This window comes from Rhopalosiphum padi, chromosome 3 (genome assembly GCF_020882245.1).
Source record: "Rhopalosiphum padi isolate XX-2018 chromosome 3, ASM2088224v1, whole genome shotgun sequence".
NCBI classification, from domain to species: Eukaryota; Metazoa; Arthropoda; class Insecta; order Hemiptera; family Aphididae; genus Rhopalosiphum; species Rhopalosiphum padi.
In genome coordinates, this window is record NC_083599.1 from 44,684,906 (window position 1) to 44,700,868 (window position 15,963).

Here is a 15,963-nt window from a genome sequence, read left to right on the forward strand (position 1 = left end):
ATAAATAAATTTACAGTTAAATTAAATTTAAACGATCCTTGAATATGAAAAAGTTCTAGAAGTACTACAGGTTTTAAAATACATACATACATAATATATGCACCTACATTCATCAGATAAAATGATGCAATTTTTTTTTTTTAATTAATTCGACTTAATTTAAAAAAAAAATAAATAACCTAACTGAGTTAAAATATTGTATTAAATAGTCGGCTTGACTAAAAAAAAATGTAATCAAAAACAGTAAACACATAGAAATGATAAAGTTTTAAATTAAAATTAAAATTGGAAAAAGGAATAAGCAATGAAAAATTCAAATTCCCAAGATTAATAATAAATCATAGATAAAAAACGCAATTATAACTAATCACCATTTTATGATTTAAACATTTAATAATAATAAAATTACCAATTATAGTGTTATAATATGCTTATAAATAAAACAATGTAATAAATAATAATAATCAAAATATTAATTTAACTATATTTATAGACAAATGACAATAATACTTGTTTTTGTTAAGTTATATAAAAAAATATTTTTATAAAATCAACAATGTTTTGGGAACCATTGTAAATTAATATACTACAAATAGACAAATAATGCATATTATGTATTCTATAGCTAAAAATTTGCTAAATTGCTGAAAACAAATTTTTATGTTGTAATATGTGTATGTTCCTTACATAAAAAAAAAAAATTATATAAGTAACTATTATTAATTGTAAAGAACACATAAATGCTTTAAAAGAAAAAGGTATCAAATTAAAATGCACAATATAGTACTAAATATTTTAAAATAAAAAAGTAATAAAATACAAAATGAGAAATAAAATAAAATTTCATAGTAAAAAAGTATAACTTATTTTTGTTTAGTTATAACTTTATAACAGTCCATTCGCAACATCAAATGCAGAAGTTCTTTGTCTTAACACTACAATGGCATTATGCAGTTTTAGCGCCGGACCAAGAGGAATGTTTAATATATCCGTTAAATCTTTTTGGGTTAACATTAAAAATGCATCACCATCAATTTCCTGTATTAAAGAAAAAAGTGAAAAAAAAAGGATAAACAATCAATTTATATTATAAATTATAAAACAAAATAAAATATTTATACCTGATTTAAAAAATAATTAGATATTTTGATTCGATCAGAGGGATTATCATCTGTATAATTATTAGAAACTACTATTTCAACAAAAGTAGCTACTTCTTTTACAGGCCATTTTCTTACATCAGTAGTATTAAATATTGGTATGTCTTGTAGAACATTATGTCTGGTCCATGCATTAAGCCTAGGACGTTTAAAAGAGCCATAACCATAGCTCGTATAATCATTAACACCTTTAATTATTTCTAATTCATCCATTGCTTCAACAGCTCTTTTATAAACAGTTTTTGAACGACCGTTGGGTATCTTTTTTATTAAATTATTTTTTAATCTACACCAAATATAAATTGTTTTAATGAAATATTTTTTAAATAGTAATTGATAAATATATATTACTTGTTATTGATTTTTTTAGACTTTTTGTACTTTTTATACTTTTTATACTTCTTAAAACGGTATCTTTTTAGTTTATTTGACTTCAATTTTTCTTTTTTATTATCTTCTGTAGTTACATCAGTACTCACAGGTTCCAAACTACTTGAATACATTTAAATTTGTATTAAACAATAAATCATACATGTATAAAATAAATACACACAGACGTAATATGTTAATGTTATATATCAATACAATTTTTTTAATTACCTTGGAACTGAAGATAATAGATCTTCAGGTGTTATTCTATCAGGTTTAATTATTAACCCAGAAATTAATTTTTTCCATGACTCAAATTCATATGGGCAATCTTTAGCAAATACATGAGTATTTTTGGAAATATTTACATTGCCTTTACCATTACAACCAGGAACTCTACAAGACCAAAGTATTGCGTTTGCTAAAAATAAATATAGATATTATCAATAAAATAATAAATAGTAACATGATATAATTGTATATTTAATTAACAAATAAAAGATAAAAGTGGTAAGCTTAGATATTGTGCAGCTTTTTCTTAAGCATTAAAGTAAATGTATGAAGTTTCACATTTAAGATTAAAAATGTTAATTTTTTTTTTCTTTTTGTTTTAATTCCAACACATAATTTTATATTGAAAATACATGAGGCATATATTGGTTAAAGAGTATATGATATTACACCCAAAGAAAAATTGAAGTGTTTATACATTCTTCTTATTATATCTTTAAAATATTTTTTAGTTTAGACTACAGTTGTTAATTATTACCAACCCAATATGTGATAATAGATATTATGGTTTGTATGGTCTGTTGTGCATTTATGTAATAATAATTATTGGTATTTTTAATTTTATGATCAATCAAGAACTTGTTTAGACATTTAATGTTCTTTGTGAAGTATGTCATGTAACTACTCTAATGTCAAGAATATATAAACAAATTGTCAAATAAAAAATACATAACAAACAAATATTAAACATGGTTTATTCTAATGGGAGGATTCTTTACTTCATGATTCATATCATTTTTCATTCTCATTGTCATTAGTCATCACATATGCTTACGATTCTTCATATAAAGAGTGAAAAAAAGTTATGGTTTCTGATATTTAAAAAAAAGAAAGACTGCAAGAGAGTACAATTAGTTGAAATTTATAAACTATCCCTCTATTATATATATGATATTTACAATAAAGCATAAAATAGTTCAACAACACGTTTTGACAAAAAAGAGCTATGATTAAAGAGACAGACAAATTTTGATGTTTTTATTTTTCTTTTGCAATAAATTACTTGAATAATTTTTTTTTTAAAGGAATTAAAATTACAAATAGTTTAAATTACAGGAATTAATTAGAATGCTTACCTTTAAATAGCTCAATTGGGTGATTAGTTTTTAAACACCATCCAAGTGGATGAATATTTGGACTGTCATCTTCAATCCAGTGTGCATATATAGTATCAAATCCATCATAAAGTATTTTAAGTTCATCTCCTTTAACATCTACTACTTTAGCAATTCTAATTAATGAAGGATTTGCAATATCTACTACTTCAATTGCCATGCTATTAGTAAATTCTCGTAATGGTCTGCGAAAAAATGCATCTTCTGGTACAGGTTGACTATTAGTTTCTTTTAAATATTTAGTCCAAGAAAAAGGTTTTTTGCCTTTGCAATCTAAATAAATTACAGTATTTATTTAATATAAATTTATAAGAGTAATAATGTAAAAATAATATAGTTACCATCGTAACCACGAGGTGGACACAAAGATCGCCCATTTTTATCACACCATCCCACTGGATGTATATTAGTTGATGTGATATCTGTCCAGTAGTCAAAATCATCTGTCCAACCATCAAAATGAATACGTATACGATTTCCCAAAAAATCAGCAATAGTAGCAACACATATAAGCTGTTTTGATGTTGTGCGTGTTAATTTATCTAAAGCTTCTAGTTTAGCTCCAATATAAAATGAATGATTCGTTATACGATTCTAGGTACAATAATTATATCATAATATAATACATTTATATGTGTATAAAGTTTTAAAAATTAATGAAACATTGTTCTTATAAAAAAAATAAACAAGTATGTGTAATATCCATACAAAAATATAATTAAATATGCAACTTACAGTATTTAAGGCAGTAGGAAAATTCCATTTCGGAGCAGGCGTAATACCAGGTATATGAAGGTAATCAGTCCACCTGAATGGTTGATTATAATTTTTTGGTGGTTGCAAAATGCGAGAGTTTTGTTCACACCATCTAGGGAAAAATAAATCTGGGCAATTTGCATTTACCCAAAAATTATATATATCTGGATAGCCATCAAAGTGTAACTTAATGCGATATCCTGGTGAAAATTAAAATTAAATTAAGTAAATCTTAAGCATAATTTTAAAGTTAAAAAAAAAATACAACTAATACTTACCACAAACTTCCACTACACTCATTACACAAAATAAGGCTTCATGTTCTGGATCAATACCTTCTAATCTTTGTCCAACTTTAAAAGGATTAGCATCTAATGGAAAAGGATTGTCAAATAATCTTTTTGGAGCAGGTACATAATCAGTATGTTGCAAATAGCTCAATATTTTTTCTTTTTCTAGTTTACCCTGAAAAAATACAAGAAAGGTTTTACTACTTATTAAAAAATAAAATTATAAATAAATAATTCTACATTTTCAACAACTGTGGTAGTAGCTCTAATTGACTTTGAAGATTTTCTTTTATTTTCTGATTTTTGAAAAGAACGATTTACAGTTATTGGTATTGCAGATGCAATAGGCTCGTAGGCCACCTTACAAAGTTTTTCAACTTTATGCCCAGATACATCTTCTTTTTGAAAAGATGGTAAGCTTTGCTTCCTTTTATTAATTCTACTTCTCAATTTTGCTAAAAGCATTTTTCGATCAATCGGAGGTTTTTTTGAAAAATCTGTATTTTCTTGTGGTTGTCCAATAACAACAGGCTTTTCTGTAGCTAACTTTAGTTTAGTAGCTAATCTTTTACAACCCTTGCTACAATACATAAAATCAATCATTTCAAGTTTGTATGCTACTGTACTACAATATTCATATTCACACGTAACAAATTGACCAGGTGGAATCGCTAAAAAATAAATATAAAGTTTAAAAATATATAACAAGACATAATAGCATATTATATGAACTAATAATAAATAATAAATATTGTTATACCTAGTTGATGTTTTGTTGTATTAATTTTATTGGGAGATGATTTTGGTAATATTCTCTGAGTAGTAGTAACTTTTGGTAATAAATCCTTAATTAATGGTTCTAACGATATTTTCTTGTAACAAACGTTGGGTTTGTTACTAAATTTATTCAATTTTGTATTCTGAAAAATGACAACCTTTAATTATGTACTACTTTATTAAAAATATTTAATAAATCATACATTTGCTGCATAAACTTTATTAGGAATCATCTTCAATAATTGATGAGTAGGAATTTTAGCAATAGTTCTGTTGGGATTATCATTTTTTTTCATAATATGAACAGGAACTGGTTTACCATGTATCATAACAGTAGCATTCGGTTTTGTTTTTGATTGGTTAATGGAACTTAAAGGAACTAATCTTACAGTTTTTTGTTCTTTAGCAGTACATTTACCTGTAATAAATATAAAAAAAATAAGTAGTTTATAAATGACTGTAAAATTATAATTTACAGTTTTTACCAACCATATTTTGTTATAGCTAATGGTTGACCATATGTTTTGATTAGAGATTCAGGCTTTGATGATAGTTGAAAAAATCCAGGTGTAGGACAAAATTCTTGTTTAATATTAGTATTTAATATAGTCTTATTAATATTATTATTTAAAATAACCACATTTCTATGATTATTTATTACATCTTTACTAGTAATAGTATGGGGTATATGTTTTTTCAGTCCACTGATATCTCCAAAATCAGTTAAATTTGTATTTTTGTTTAATGATGATAGAACTTTTTCTTGTTGATTATGTTTAGAATCTGTAATACTTACGCCAATCTTCATTTCTTTAGAGCTTGATGGATCTGTATGAGGTTTAAATTTTCTTTTTTGTTTTCTAATAAATGAATTTGTAGATCTCTGTTGTATAAGTTGAAAGTTAGTGTTTGATGCAAATAAATGTTTGAATTTTTTTTTTTTATTTTTTCGTAAAGCTTTGTATCTTTGATTCTGAAATTCTTTGAAGTTAACAACAAATTTTGATTTAATATCTTTAATTTTTGGTTTTTCTTCAATTGCATTAAATTTTTCGGCGACTGTTACTGGTATTATAGAATTTAATGGTTTTAACAAAGGTGATTTGGAAATACAAGTCGGCAAGTTTGTGACTTTTCCATTTTCTATGTTAGTTAATACATATTTACCATTTTTTTGTGGATTTATAACTAGTTTTGACTTTAAGTCATTTGGAGATATTATTTTGAATCCAGGTTTTAATGTCGAAATGCATTTATTATTAGTAATATTAACAGGATTTAACTTGGATTGTAATCTTTTAATAATTGTATTTGTTGGATTGATGCGTGTATTGGAAGGTATTATAGAGAAAGTTGATGGTTTTTTAATTTGGCCAGTCATAACTGAAGGAAGTATTTTCACATTAGATATAACTTTTTGTGGTACAGCAATTTTTTCTATATTCAAAGAATATGTGTTTGGTCTTAGACATACATTATTTTGATTTTTATTAAGCGTTTTTAAAAACAAAGGAGCTTTGATCAGTTTGTTGATTGGTATCTGTTGTGTAGATTTTTCAACCTTAATATTATCAAGAATTTTTAAACTAACAGTTTTTTTTTGTTCAAGTACTATAGTTGAAGTAGGTTTATTTATTTTGGAAACTTCTATACCATGTTTCTTATTGTTATTATCCAATAAACTATTCAAATCACGACGAGTATTATGAAAATGTATATTAGATGATTTGACAAAAGCTATAGCAGGAAGTATGTGCTTTACTGGAATTTTACGATTAGATAATGATATTTCAACATCATCAACTTTAAAATGATCAATTTTTTTTCGTTCTTGAATTACAGTTGAGATAGATTCATTTAATTGGGTAACTTCTTTACCAGTTGAACTACTGCTATTATTCAATGAACTACTTATTTTGTGAGGATATATATTGTTTTCATTTTTAACAGAAGTAGTTACAATAATTTGATTTACTGGCTTTTGTTGTTTAGATATTTCAACATCATGTATATCTCCAATTTTAAAATTTTCCGTTTTATTTATTTCTTGGAGTTGAGTTGAAATGGATTCATTTAATTGGGTAACTTCTTTACCAGTTGAACTACTGCTGTTATTCAATGAACTACTTATTTTGTGAGGATATATATTGTTTTCATTTTTAGCAGAAGTAGTTACAATAATTTGATTTACTGGCTTTTGTTGTTTAGATATTTCAACATCATGTATATCTCCAATTTTAAAATTTTTTGTTTTATTTATTTCTTGGAGTTGAGTTGAAATGGATTCATTTAATTGGGTAACTTCTTTACCAGTTGAACTACTGCTGTTATTCAATGAACTACTTATTTTGTGAGGATATATATTGTTTTCAATTTTAGCAGAAGTAGTTACAATAATTTGATTTACTGGCTTTTGTTGTTTAGATATTTCAACATCATGTATATCTCCAATTTTAAAATTTTTTGTTTTATTTATTTCTTGGAGTTGAGTTGAAATGGATTCATTTAATTGGGTAACTTCTTTACCAGTTGAACTACTGCTGTTATTCAATGAACTACTTATTTTGTGAGGATATATATTGTTTTCAATTTTAGCAGAAGTAGTTACAATAATTTGATTTACTGGCTTTTGTTGTTTAGATATTTCAACATCATGTATATCTCCAATTTTAAAATTTTCCGTTTTATTTATTTCTTGGAGTTGAGTTGAAATGGATTCATTTAATTGGGTAACTTCTTTACCACTTGTACTACTGCTGATATCTAATGAGCTACTTATGCAGTGAGATTTTAAATTGATTTTAATTAGTTTAGGTACATTTACAACAGAAGTAGTTGTAATCATTTGTTTAACTGGCACCTGTTGTTTAGATAATTCAACACCATTATTATCGCCAATTTTAGAATGTTTAGTTTTAGTTTGTTCTACTTCAATTAAAGTAGATTCATCTAATTTGGTATTTTCAATACCACTTGTATTACTGTTGTTATTTAATGTATTACTAATGTTACAATGCGATTTGTGAGGATCTTTCAATGAATCTGAATCCATATTTGTTGCTGTGTTTTTATTAGATTAAAAATCATTTATTTCTTCAGAATGATAAGTGATAGCCATATTATATCCTGGAAAATATTTTAAATTAATTAAAATTTCTCTAGTAAATATTGTACATATAGTTTTTCAATTATGAACAACAATCAGATATCACCAGAGTAAATTACACAAACCAAAATAAAAAAGAATCTAAAAAATAATTAATTGTATTAATTTGTAAATACTTAAAAAGCATGTTACATTTGTGCCTACTTTAGTGGGTATAATAATTGTATATATTAATCAATTGTAAAAAATAGAATATCTAGTATAAGTAATAGTAATCTTAATTCCAACTTAAGCGAATAGAGTAAAATAATTTATGGTATAATTCTAGATTAAACATTAATTTACAAAAACAAACTACTCATTGAACACATATATGTATTTAGTTTTCACTAAAATAAATAATTTAATATACCAACAATTCATATACATGTTTAATTCAAAGATTACACTGTTAAAATGTATAAATGTATAGTAAAAACATAATTAACATTCTTATGAGTAATGTATGATGTATATTATAAAGATACATTAGGTGTTTATAAACACACAAAATCAACATTAATGCTGTTGATGATTGGCTTAAAAACAGTACTTGAATTTGGAAAAGAAGGGGGGAATGTGTGTAATGTACTTGGACATTAAAATGTCTTATTGAATAGGATTTAATTAGAAGAAGTACCCTTGCCTTACATTTATATTTTGTATTTAAGCATTTTGACCACAAACACCTTGTCCTTTTAAATTAAAAAATAATATCAATACAGTTTCTATTAATAAAAATTTATAATGTTAAGTACATCCCTAATAATAATATATATATGCTTAAGATTATGAAATAATCTTGACATAGCAGTAATTAACAAGTTAAATTCTAGTTTGATAGATGTAAAAAGTAAAAATAAAAAAAAGATCAATGTGATAAATGGTTTTTAAATAATGTTACTTATTATTAGGATTAAGATAACCTTAAGAACTAAAAAAAAAGATGTGTGCAAATATCCTTTTAAAATAATCAAACATAGTATTATAAAATGCATTAAAAAATTATATCATTCCTAATTCATTTTTAAATATATACTATTTATACATTTTTAATAGAAATTTTATGTTTCATATTTGAGTGTTTACGTGTGTTGTGACCAGCAAAACTAATTTACCATTAATACTATTAGTAAGCAATTACTTACTAGCATATGTTAAAATATATACACAGTGATTCTTTTATCATTAAACACTCATTATTTCAACATTTTTAGTTTTATACTTTTCTAAAACTACAAACATTTTTATTGTTTTCAACTTTATATTTAATAGTAAAATCACTATCAACTTTTGATTTTTAAATAGGAATCTATATTTAAAACGTCATAAAATAGTAGGGCTATTTATTTTTTTTATGAATTTTAACATTAAAATTATTATTTTTCATTTAACTGATAGTGAGTTATAGCTGCTCAAAATTAGGTGGTTTGAGGTTTTTAGGTGTTTGTCTTACAAGTTTTACGGCTAGAGCCGTTGGTAACTACAGGTACAAAATTCATCACTGCATCAACAGTCGATAACGAGTTTATTATATATTATATGAAACAAGAAATATTATAAAAACCAAAAACCGCCCAACTTTATAAAGGTATATCTTGCTAAAAATAATAATTTGAACGTTAAAATTTATGAAAAAATAGCCTTATTAATTTAATACATTTTAAATATAGGTAGCCATTTGAAAATTAAAAATTGATAGTGGTTTCACTATTAAATAAAAGGGTGAAGAAAATAAAAATTTCATAGTTTGAGAACAACATGAAACAAAATATTTTGAAAAAATTTTTTAAAAAAAAGTCAATACTTGATGAAATAATGAGTGTTTAATGATAAAAGAATCACCCTGTATGAATTACTTGTACTGTGTGAAAGAACACATTTATTAGTCACGCGGGATAAATAATCTCCCAGTGTATTTACATTATCTAAAGGACAAGTTCATAATTACAATAAGTTTATCAAAATCACATTATAATATAATAATAACAGTTATTCTAATTGAAATTAATTTAAATTTGTTGAGTATTTGAGTGCATCTTTCAGTTTGGAAAATATTTATATTTATATTAATAAGTAAAAATTACTTCATACATTATATTTTATCTCGATCTCTATATATAAGTATATTATGCTACTAGTGATTGGTTAGTTAGAAAGTTACAATAGGCAAAATGGTATTTTTAAGAGTTGCACAAAAATCAACGCTTCTTATTGTTATTGGAATTTTTCTGAAATACAAAATGTTCAGAATTTCAGAAATGCTGAGTCTATTGTATTTCATTACGTTCCCAGACTTCTGTCAGAATTTTTAAATAACAAATGTAAGTATGAACTCACTTGAAACGTTGTCAAACTGCAGGTACGCAGTTGATTCTAAAATTAAATAGAATGGGTGTTGTTTGCAGTTGTCTATAACGATACGTACTACTACAATGAGTACAATAGAAGACGCAAATTTTTAAAGTGATACAAATTATTAACTGCATTTCCCAGCAATAATAATAACATAAGCAGTCGGTTGTAGGTTTAAAACATAGGTAATAGTCGTTACCTGTTAAGCGACAGTGCAACACACCTTTAGATGGTATAAATTCAGGAAGCTGTTAAGTTTTGCTGAACATTTGTGTTACTAATGTTCTCCCGAAACCAGCTGATTTTACTGAAATTCTGATCCGTAATCTATCAGTTTTTTTTATAAGGCTCTACAGTTTCACTACTAAATATTAAAATGACGCCAAAAAATAATCATTACAATACATTTTTGTTAGTTCTCATAAAAATCCACTGAGAATACTATCCACTATTTACAGTAACAAACTTGTCACTAACATAATTTATATTATATTATACCCACGATTATAATAAACGTGATAATAATAATTAATAACGTACAATAACGTATTATAATCGTGAGTATAGTATACTTAGAGTACCTTGGATCATATCACAGAATAACATAATATATTATTATCTAAGCAGTATACTGATAATGATTTATTCGTTAGTAAATTTTTCAATGATAAGACCTTGTTATAGTTTATCATTATTTGTATCCCTCGTGGCTCGTACCTAACTTGACACGACAATGGTTGAAAATTGCGAACATTGAATTGTTGAAGTGAACTGAACATTTAATTAGTCGTCAGAATGTACAACAAATAATTATATTTATTTCCCTTAGTGCCTTAGGTATAACCTCTCAACTTTACCTCCATTCTGAACACTCAGAATTCAGAAATCGTCATAAACAAAAAAATCAACTATATTTTAAAAGTGGGTTATGTTATCTAGCAATTTTGCTTTCTCTGTCGTTTTTTATGTTTAATTATATATTTGTGTCTAGTTAAGGGGCCGTTACACCAGCATTTGTTTTCTCTGTCTATCTCCCACATAATATGGGAACAAAGATACTCCGTATTTCCACGATTACGACTCTCTGGTTCAGTTTAGGGCAAAAGCACCTGTTATATATTTTATAAAGAAGAGTATTTCCTGTGCATTGACCGGCTAAATTTTTAATACTTACACTTTTTATAAATATGAGCATGTTTTAATTTAAAATAATTTTGATTATTTTTATCCATTAATAATTTATTCAAAATTGTAAATATTAAAAATCTATCCGGGCAATGCACAGGAAATACTTTTCTTTATAAATATATAATAGGTGCTTTTGCCCTAAACTGAACCAGAGAGTCGTAATTGTAGAAATACGAAGTATCTTTGTTTTTATATTACGTGGGAGATGCTGGTGTAGCGGCCCCTTAAGTAAATTATGTAATTGTCGAGCTAAATAGTTATGTATTGAAAGCTAATAATAATAATATTTATTAATTAATCATTTACATGAAATAGGTGATTAAGTGTATACCAACTTATGTATGGACAAAATTAATACGCTGCATTTTAATTTTACAATATGTATCTAACATCTAGGCAATTGTGGTATTGGTTTATTAAAGCTACTATATTACTATGTTGCCATTTTTATGAATTTGTATTTAAATGTTGTTTATTGTATACATAGCATATTCTCCTTTGATAATATGCAGTTTTAATTATTAATTTATTATTTTTATAGTTGTATTGATGATTTTTATATTTTTAATCAAGTAATAGTTATTTAATTGATAAATGTATGAATGTTAAATAGAAACTATTATTTCAATTAATAATTTTACAGAATACCAACAACAGTTACCTAGATTAAATATTGGTGTTTCATATTATTATTTACAATAAGTTCTAAATTTTGAGCGGAGAGATAATGTATTGATTTTCACAATGATGTGTCTATAAAAATGTTGATAAGAAATATGTTAATGGGTAAAAATGCTTTGAAATTTAATACAAGGTTTCTAATAAGTCATGGTATTTTTTTATAAACATTTAAAGTTAGAATATTGACAAAATTTGTAAAAGTCAAAAATTATATATTGTTTTGTAATTTATTAGATTAATCTTGACATCCATTCAGAGCCCAAAAAATGTTAAGTGCTGCTTTGTATAATGTAAATAAATATAATTAATAATTATTATCAAGACTCAAATTTAATTGGACATAATAGTATTATTATCTATGTTGAAACTGCTCCAATGTTTCCAAAAACAAACTATTAAGTAACAAATCTAGTTTTTAAAGAAATTATGGATAAAAAGTACTCACAAGATTTTTACTTGGAAAATGTTTAATTTATTAGTAATAATAATAGTAGTGCAAATTAAACAGATATATGCTTTATTGATAATTATTTTATTTCTATTTGAGTAGCTACCTATTTAATAAAAATTAATTAATACTTCTTATTTGAAATTGTTGTCAAATGTGATGAACAATATTATTTTAGTGCACCACTTTACTTCCAAAACTTAAGTTTAAATTTATTTAATTATTTAATAGTATAAAGTATAGAACTCATAAATAAAACAATCAGGTGCCTCTGATAATTCATATACATTAACAAACTTGGTGTTAACATCATTATTTTTGAAATATAACATAAGCACAACATTTATTTACTTTTTTACTTAGATTAAAAATAAAATATCAATTATAATTATGAACTATATTTAAATATATGTGTATAAGATAATTTTGTTAAATAAGTTAGATAAAACAAAAAATAAGAAAATCATATTTTTGCTCTCATGAAAACTAGTAGAAGTGTTGTTTGCGTTAGATTTGAAGCCATTAATATTATACTGACAAAAAAGATATGAAATACCAATACACTGTTTGCTATACCAATGGACAAACTTGTGAAATAGCCAACATAAAAATGATAACATCATAAGCTATAGAAAATAATATAATTTATAACTATGAACTTAAAACCAATTATTAAAAACATCTGTTCATATCAAATGAGCAAGTAACAACCTATAATAATATAGTTTTTATGTTACATTGAACATTAGTAAATAAGAATGATTACACCAGTTAATTAGAATAAAATACATAACCATGGTTGTAGCCAAAACTGCAAAATAAGGTTTAAATAATAATTTATTTGGACTGTCCTCGCAAAAGTATCATTAATTAATGTTATTGTTATATTATAATAATAATGTGCTATTGAAATAAGCCTATAAATGTATAATACAAAATAAATATGTTATAGGTACATATTAGATCTGTGAAGAATTAACACCATTGCACAAACCTTATATTTACTTAGCAATTGTTTTTTTATTTTTTTTAGATAAAAGTTTTATAAAATCTATACTTATAGATTATTAATATTATACATTATTATATACCTTCAAACGATTCTTTTGGAATTCCACTCATCTGCGCGCTGAAATGATTACAGCATCAATAATTAAACTGCTCGAGGAACCAGAGGTCAATGAATTAATCAAGTAAACATATGTATTCGTCAACGGAAAATGCACATAAGCTGTATTAGCATGGGCAACGGTAGAACAGAAGAGACACTAAAGGCCAGAACAGACCAACGAGTAATAGGTAAATGACAATCAGCTAATATATCGATCGATGTAGAACAAGTTGCTGGTTGTTGGTTTGTGATAAACTGATAACTGGTTTCCTCCATGACAGAGTGTCTGCTTGGAGGTAGAACACGCATACTACATTAACTATAGTATCTATATACGACCAATTTAATTCTGTTCACTGTTGATAGTTTGTTACCTCCGTCATAGGTGTAGATGATTCTGATGATTATTGATTAGTGTCTATTAATGAAGTATTGAAGTGATTTTTACGTATTTATTAGATAGTCTAGCACAAATTATAAATAAAATAAAAAAGAAGGGAAGTAGGTAACTGTTCTGCAACAGTAGGTGTCGAACAAAGCTGATTGAGTCAGTTGAGGAGTAATACATTAAAATGTATGTGTTCAATTCGAATTTGATGATACCTAAATGAAAATGAGCGAAAACAGCCTATTGCCTATACATATTACTATTAAAATACTTGGAACAAATCTAGTTTAGAGGCCAAGCTTGTTTTTCAATTTGTTTTTCATCGAAACTCGTGTATCTCATCGAGTTAAGAACGATGGTGCAATCCGAATTTGTCGCTCTCATTTAGTTTCGAAGTTATGGCCGTCCAAAGTTTTCGATTTTATGTTTATACGCATGCGCGCAACACTACTATTTGGACAATTTTTGTTATTTTTTTGTACTTACGTATTCGCCATTCGGTACACATTTTTTTTTATTTTTATTAATATACGATTTTCGACATCGCCATTGAAACCCATCCGTTGCTTCCAAATTGGCACATATGACATAATATTAAATTATGTCTCTGGTCGCACTTCAATGTATTGTCAGTTGCTATCAAGTTCCATGACTGTAATTTTTGAATCACAGTTTGTGAAACTGGTCCATTGGTTTTGTATTCAAACAACTCAAAGATATCAATAAAATTAAGATCAGACATTCTGTAAACTTTAAAACTACAGTATAACGTGACTTTATTGACAGTTATGACAAATTTCTATTTGATTATTTTTTCAATTACCTACCTTTAACCTTTCAGCAGGTGCGTATGCGCAGTTTGTACGACAATAATTATTGTTTATTAATTTATAAATTATTTATTTATTGACCTTACTTTTATCTACGTATCCCGATTAATACATGGGTTTTTCTATGTATATGTTATAAACACTTAATAATTTTTATCTTATTTACGTATTATTAAAATTTTAATTGATATTATTTATAATAAATATGTAGTATATAATGCCAAATGCAGTGATTACGCGTGTATCGGCACTCGTCGCTACGCTCCTCGGCGCCGTCGCTGCGCTCCGAAAATCGAAAATATCCCCCGACTTGCTATGCAACACCACCTCAAATAGGTCACAGAGTACATACTACATAACTACATAAGTTTCAAAAAAAAAAAAAGGTGTACCGAATACGTAAGTACAAAAAAATAACAAAAATTGTCCTCCGCGCGTCATTATAGTAGTGTTGCGCGCATGCGTATAAACGTAAAATCGAAAACTTTGGACGGCCATAACTTCGAAACTAAATGAGAGCGACAAATTCTGATTGCGCCATCGTTCTTAACTCGATGGATGAGATACATGGGTTTCGATAAAAAAAAATTAAAAAAATCGCTTGGCCCCTAAACTAGATTTATGCCAAATACTTTATTAGTATGTAGTAATATAGTAAATGAATTAATTTTAACTTAAATATTTGAAAATTTAATCGTGTGTATAAATAAAGTAATATATATTTGTATAATTTATGAGTTAAAAGTTTCAAGTAGGTATCAATGAATATTACTGATAATAATTACAAAATAATAAATAAATAAAATTTATTTTTTACTTAAATACCTAATTTCGTCCAAATTTGAACTTGAAGTGCTTGTAAATAAAAATTATTTATATTAAGACGTATTGAAATATCTTATTATATTTTTCAACCAATATGGGTAATAAGAACTTATGACTTATGAGGAACCAGGGGCGCCCGCAGAGAGGGGCCAGTGGGTGCCATTGCACTGAGATTTTTTAATAAACAAAAAAATTATTATATTATAATATATTCAATTTTTTTTTCTAAAAACC

At 25.8% G+C, this 15,963-nt stretch overlaps 1 protein-coding gene across 5 annotated transcripts; it reads right to left on the bottom strand.

The window, feature by feature from the left end:
* Positions 1–357: 357 nt before the first annotated feature.
* Positions 358–13,889, bottom strand: LOC132924187 (uncharacterized). 5 transcript variants are annotated; one of them, XM_060988335.1, is made up of 13 exons: positions 13,667–13,889; positions 5,248–7,884; positions 4,962–5,176; positions 4,742–4,901; positions 4,222–4,652; positions 3,970–4,156; positions 3,671–3,891; positions 3,277–3,529; positions 2,897–3,208; positions 1,761–1,950; positions 1,512–1,652; positions 1,122–1,446; positions 358–1,038 (listed from the first exon to the last, which is right to left on the bottom strand). In XM_060988335.1, exons 2-13 carry the CDS (start codon positions 7,808–7,810, stop codon positions 886–888), a joined length of 5,151 nt encoding a protein of 1,716 aa, XP_060844318.1. In that variant the 5' UTR covers positions 7,811–7,884; positions 13,667–13,889; the 3' UTR covers positions 358–885. The 5 variants fall into 5 exon arrangements, with proteins under 5 accessions (XP_060844318.1, XP_060844322.1, XP_060844320.1 ...); XM_060988339.1 differs by having other exon boundaries at positions 1,512–1,649; positions 13,667–13,888; XM_060988337.1 differs by lacking the exon at positions 13,667–13,889 and adding an exon at positions 10,482–10,784.
* Positions 13,890–15,963: the final 2,074 nt, after the last annotated feature.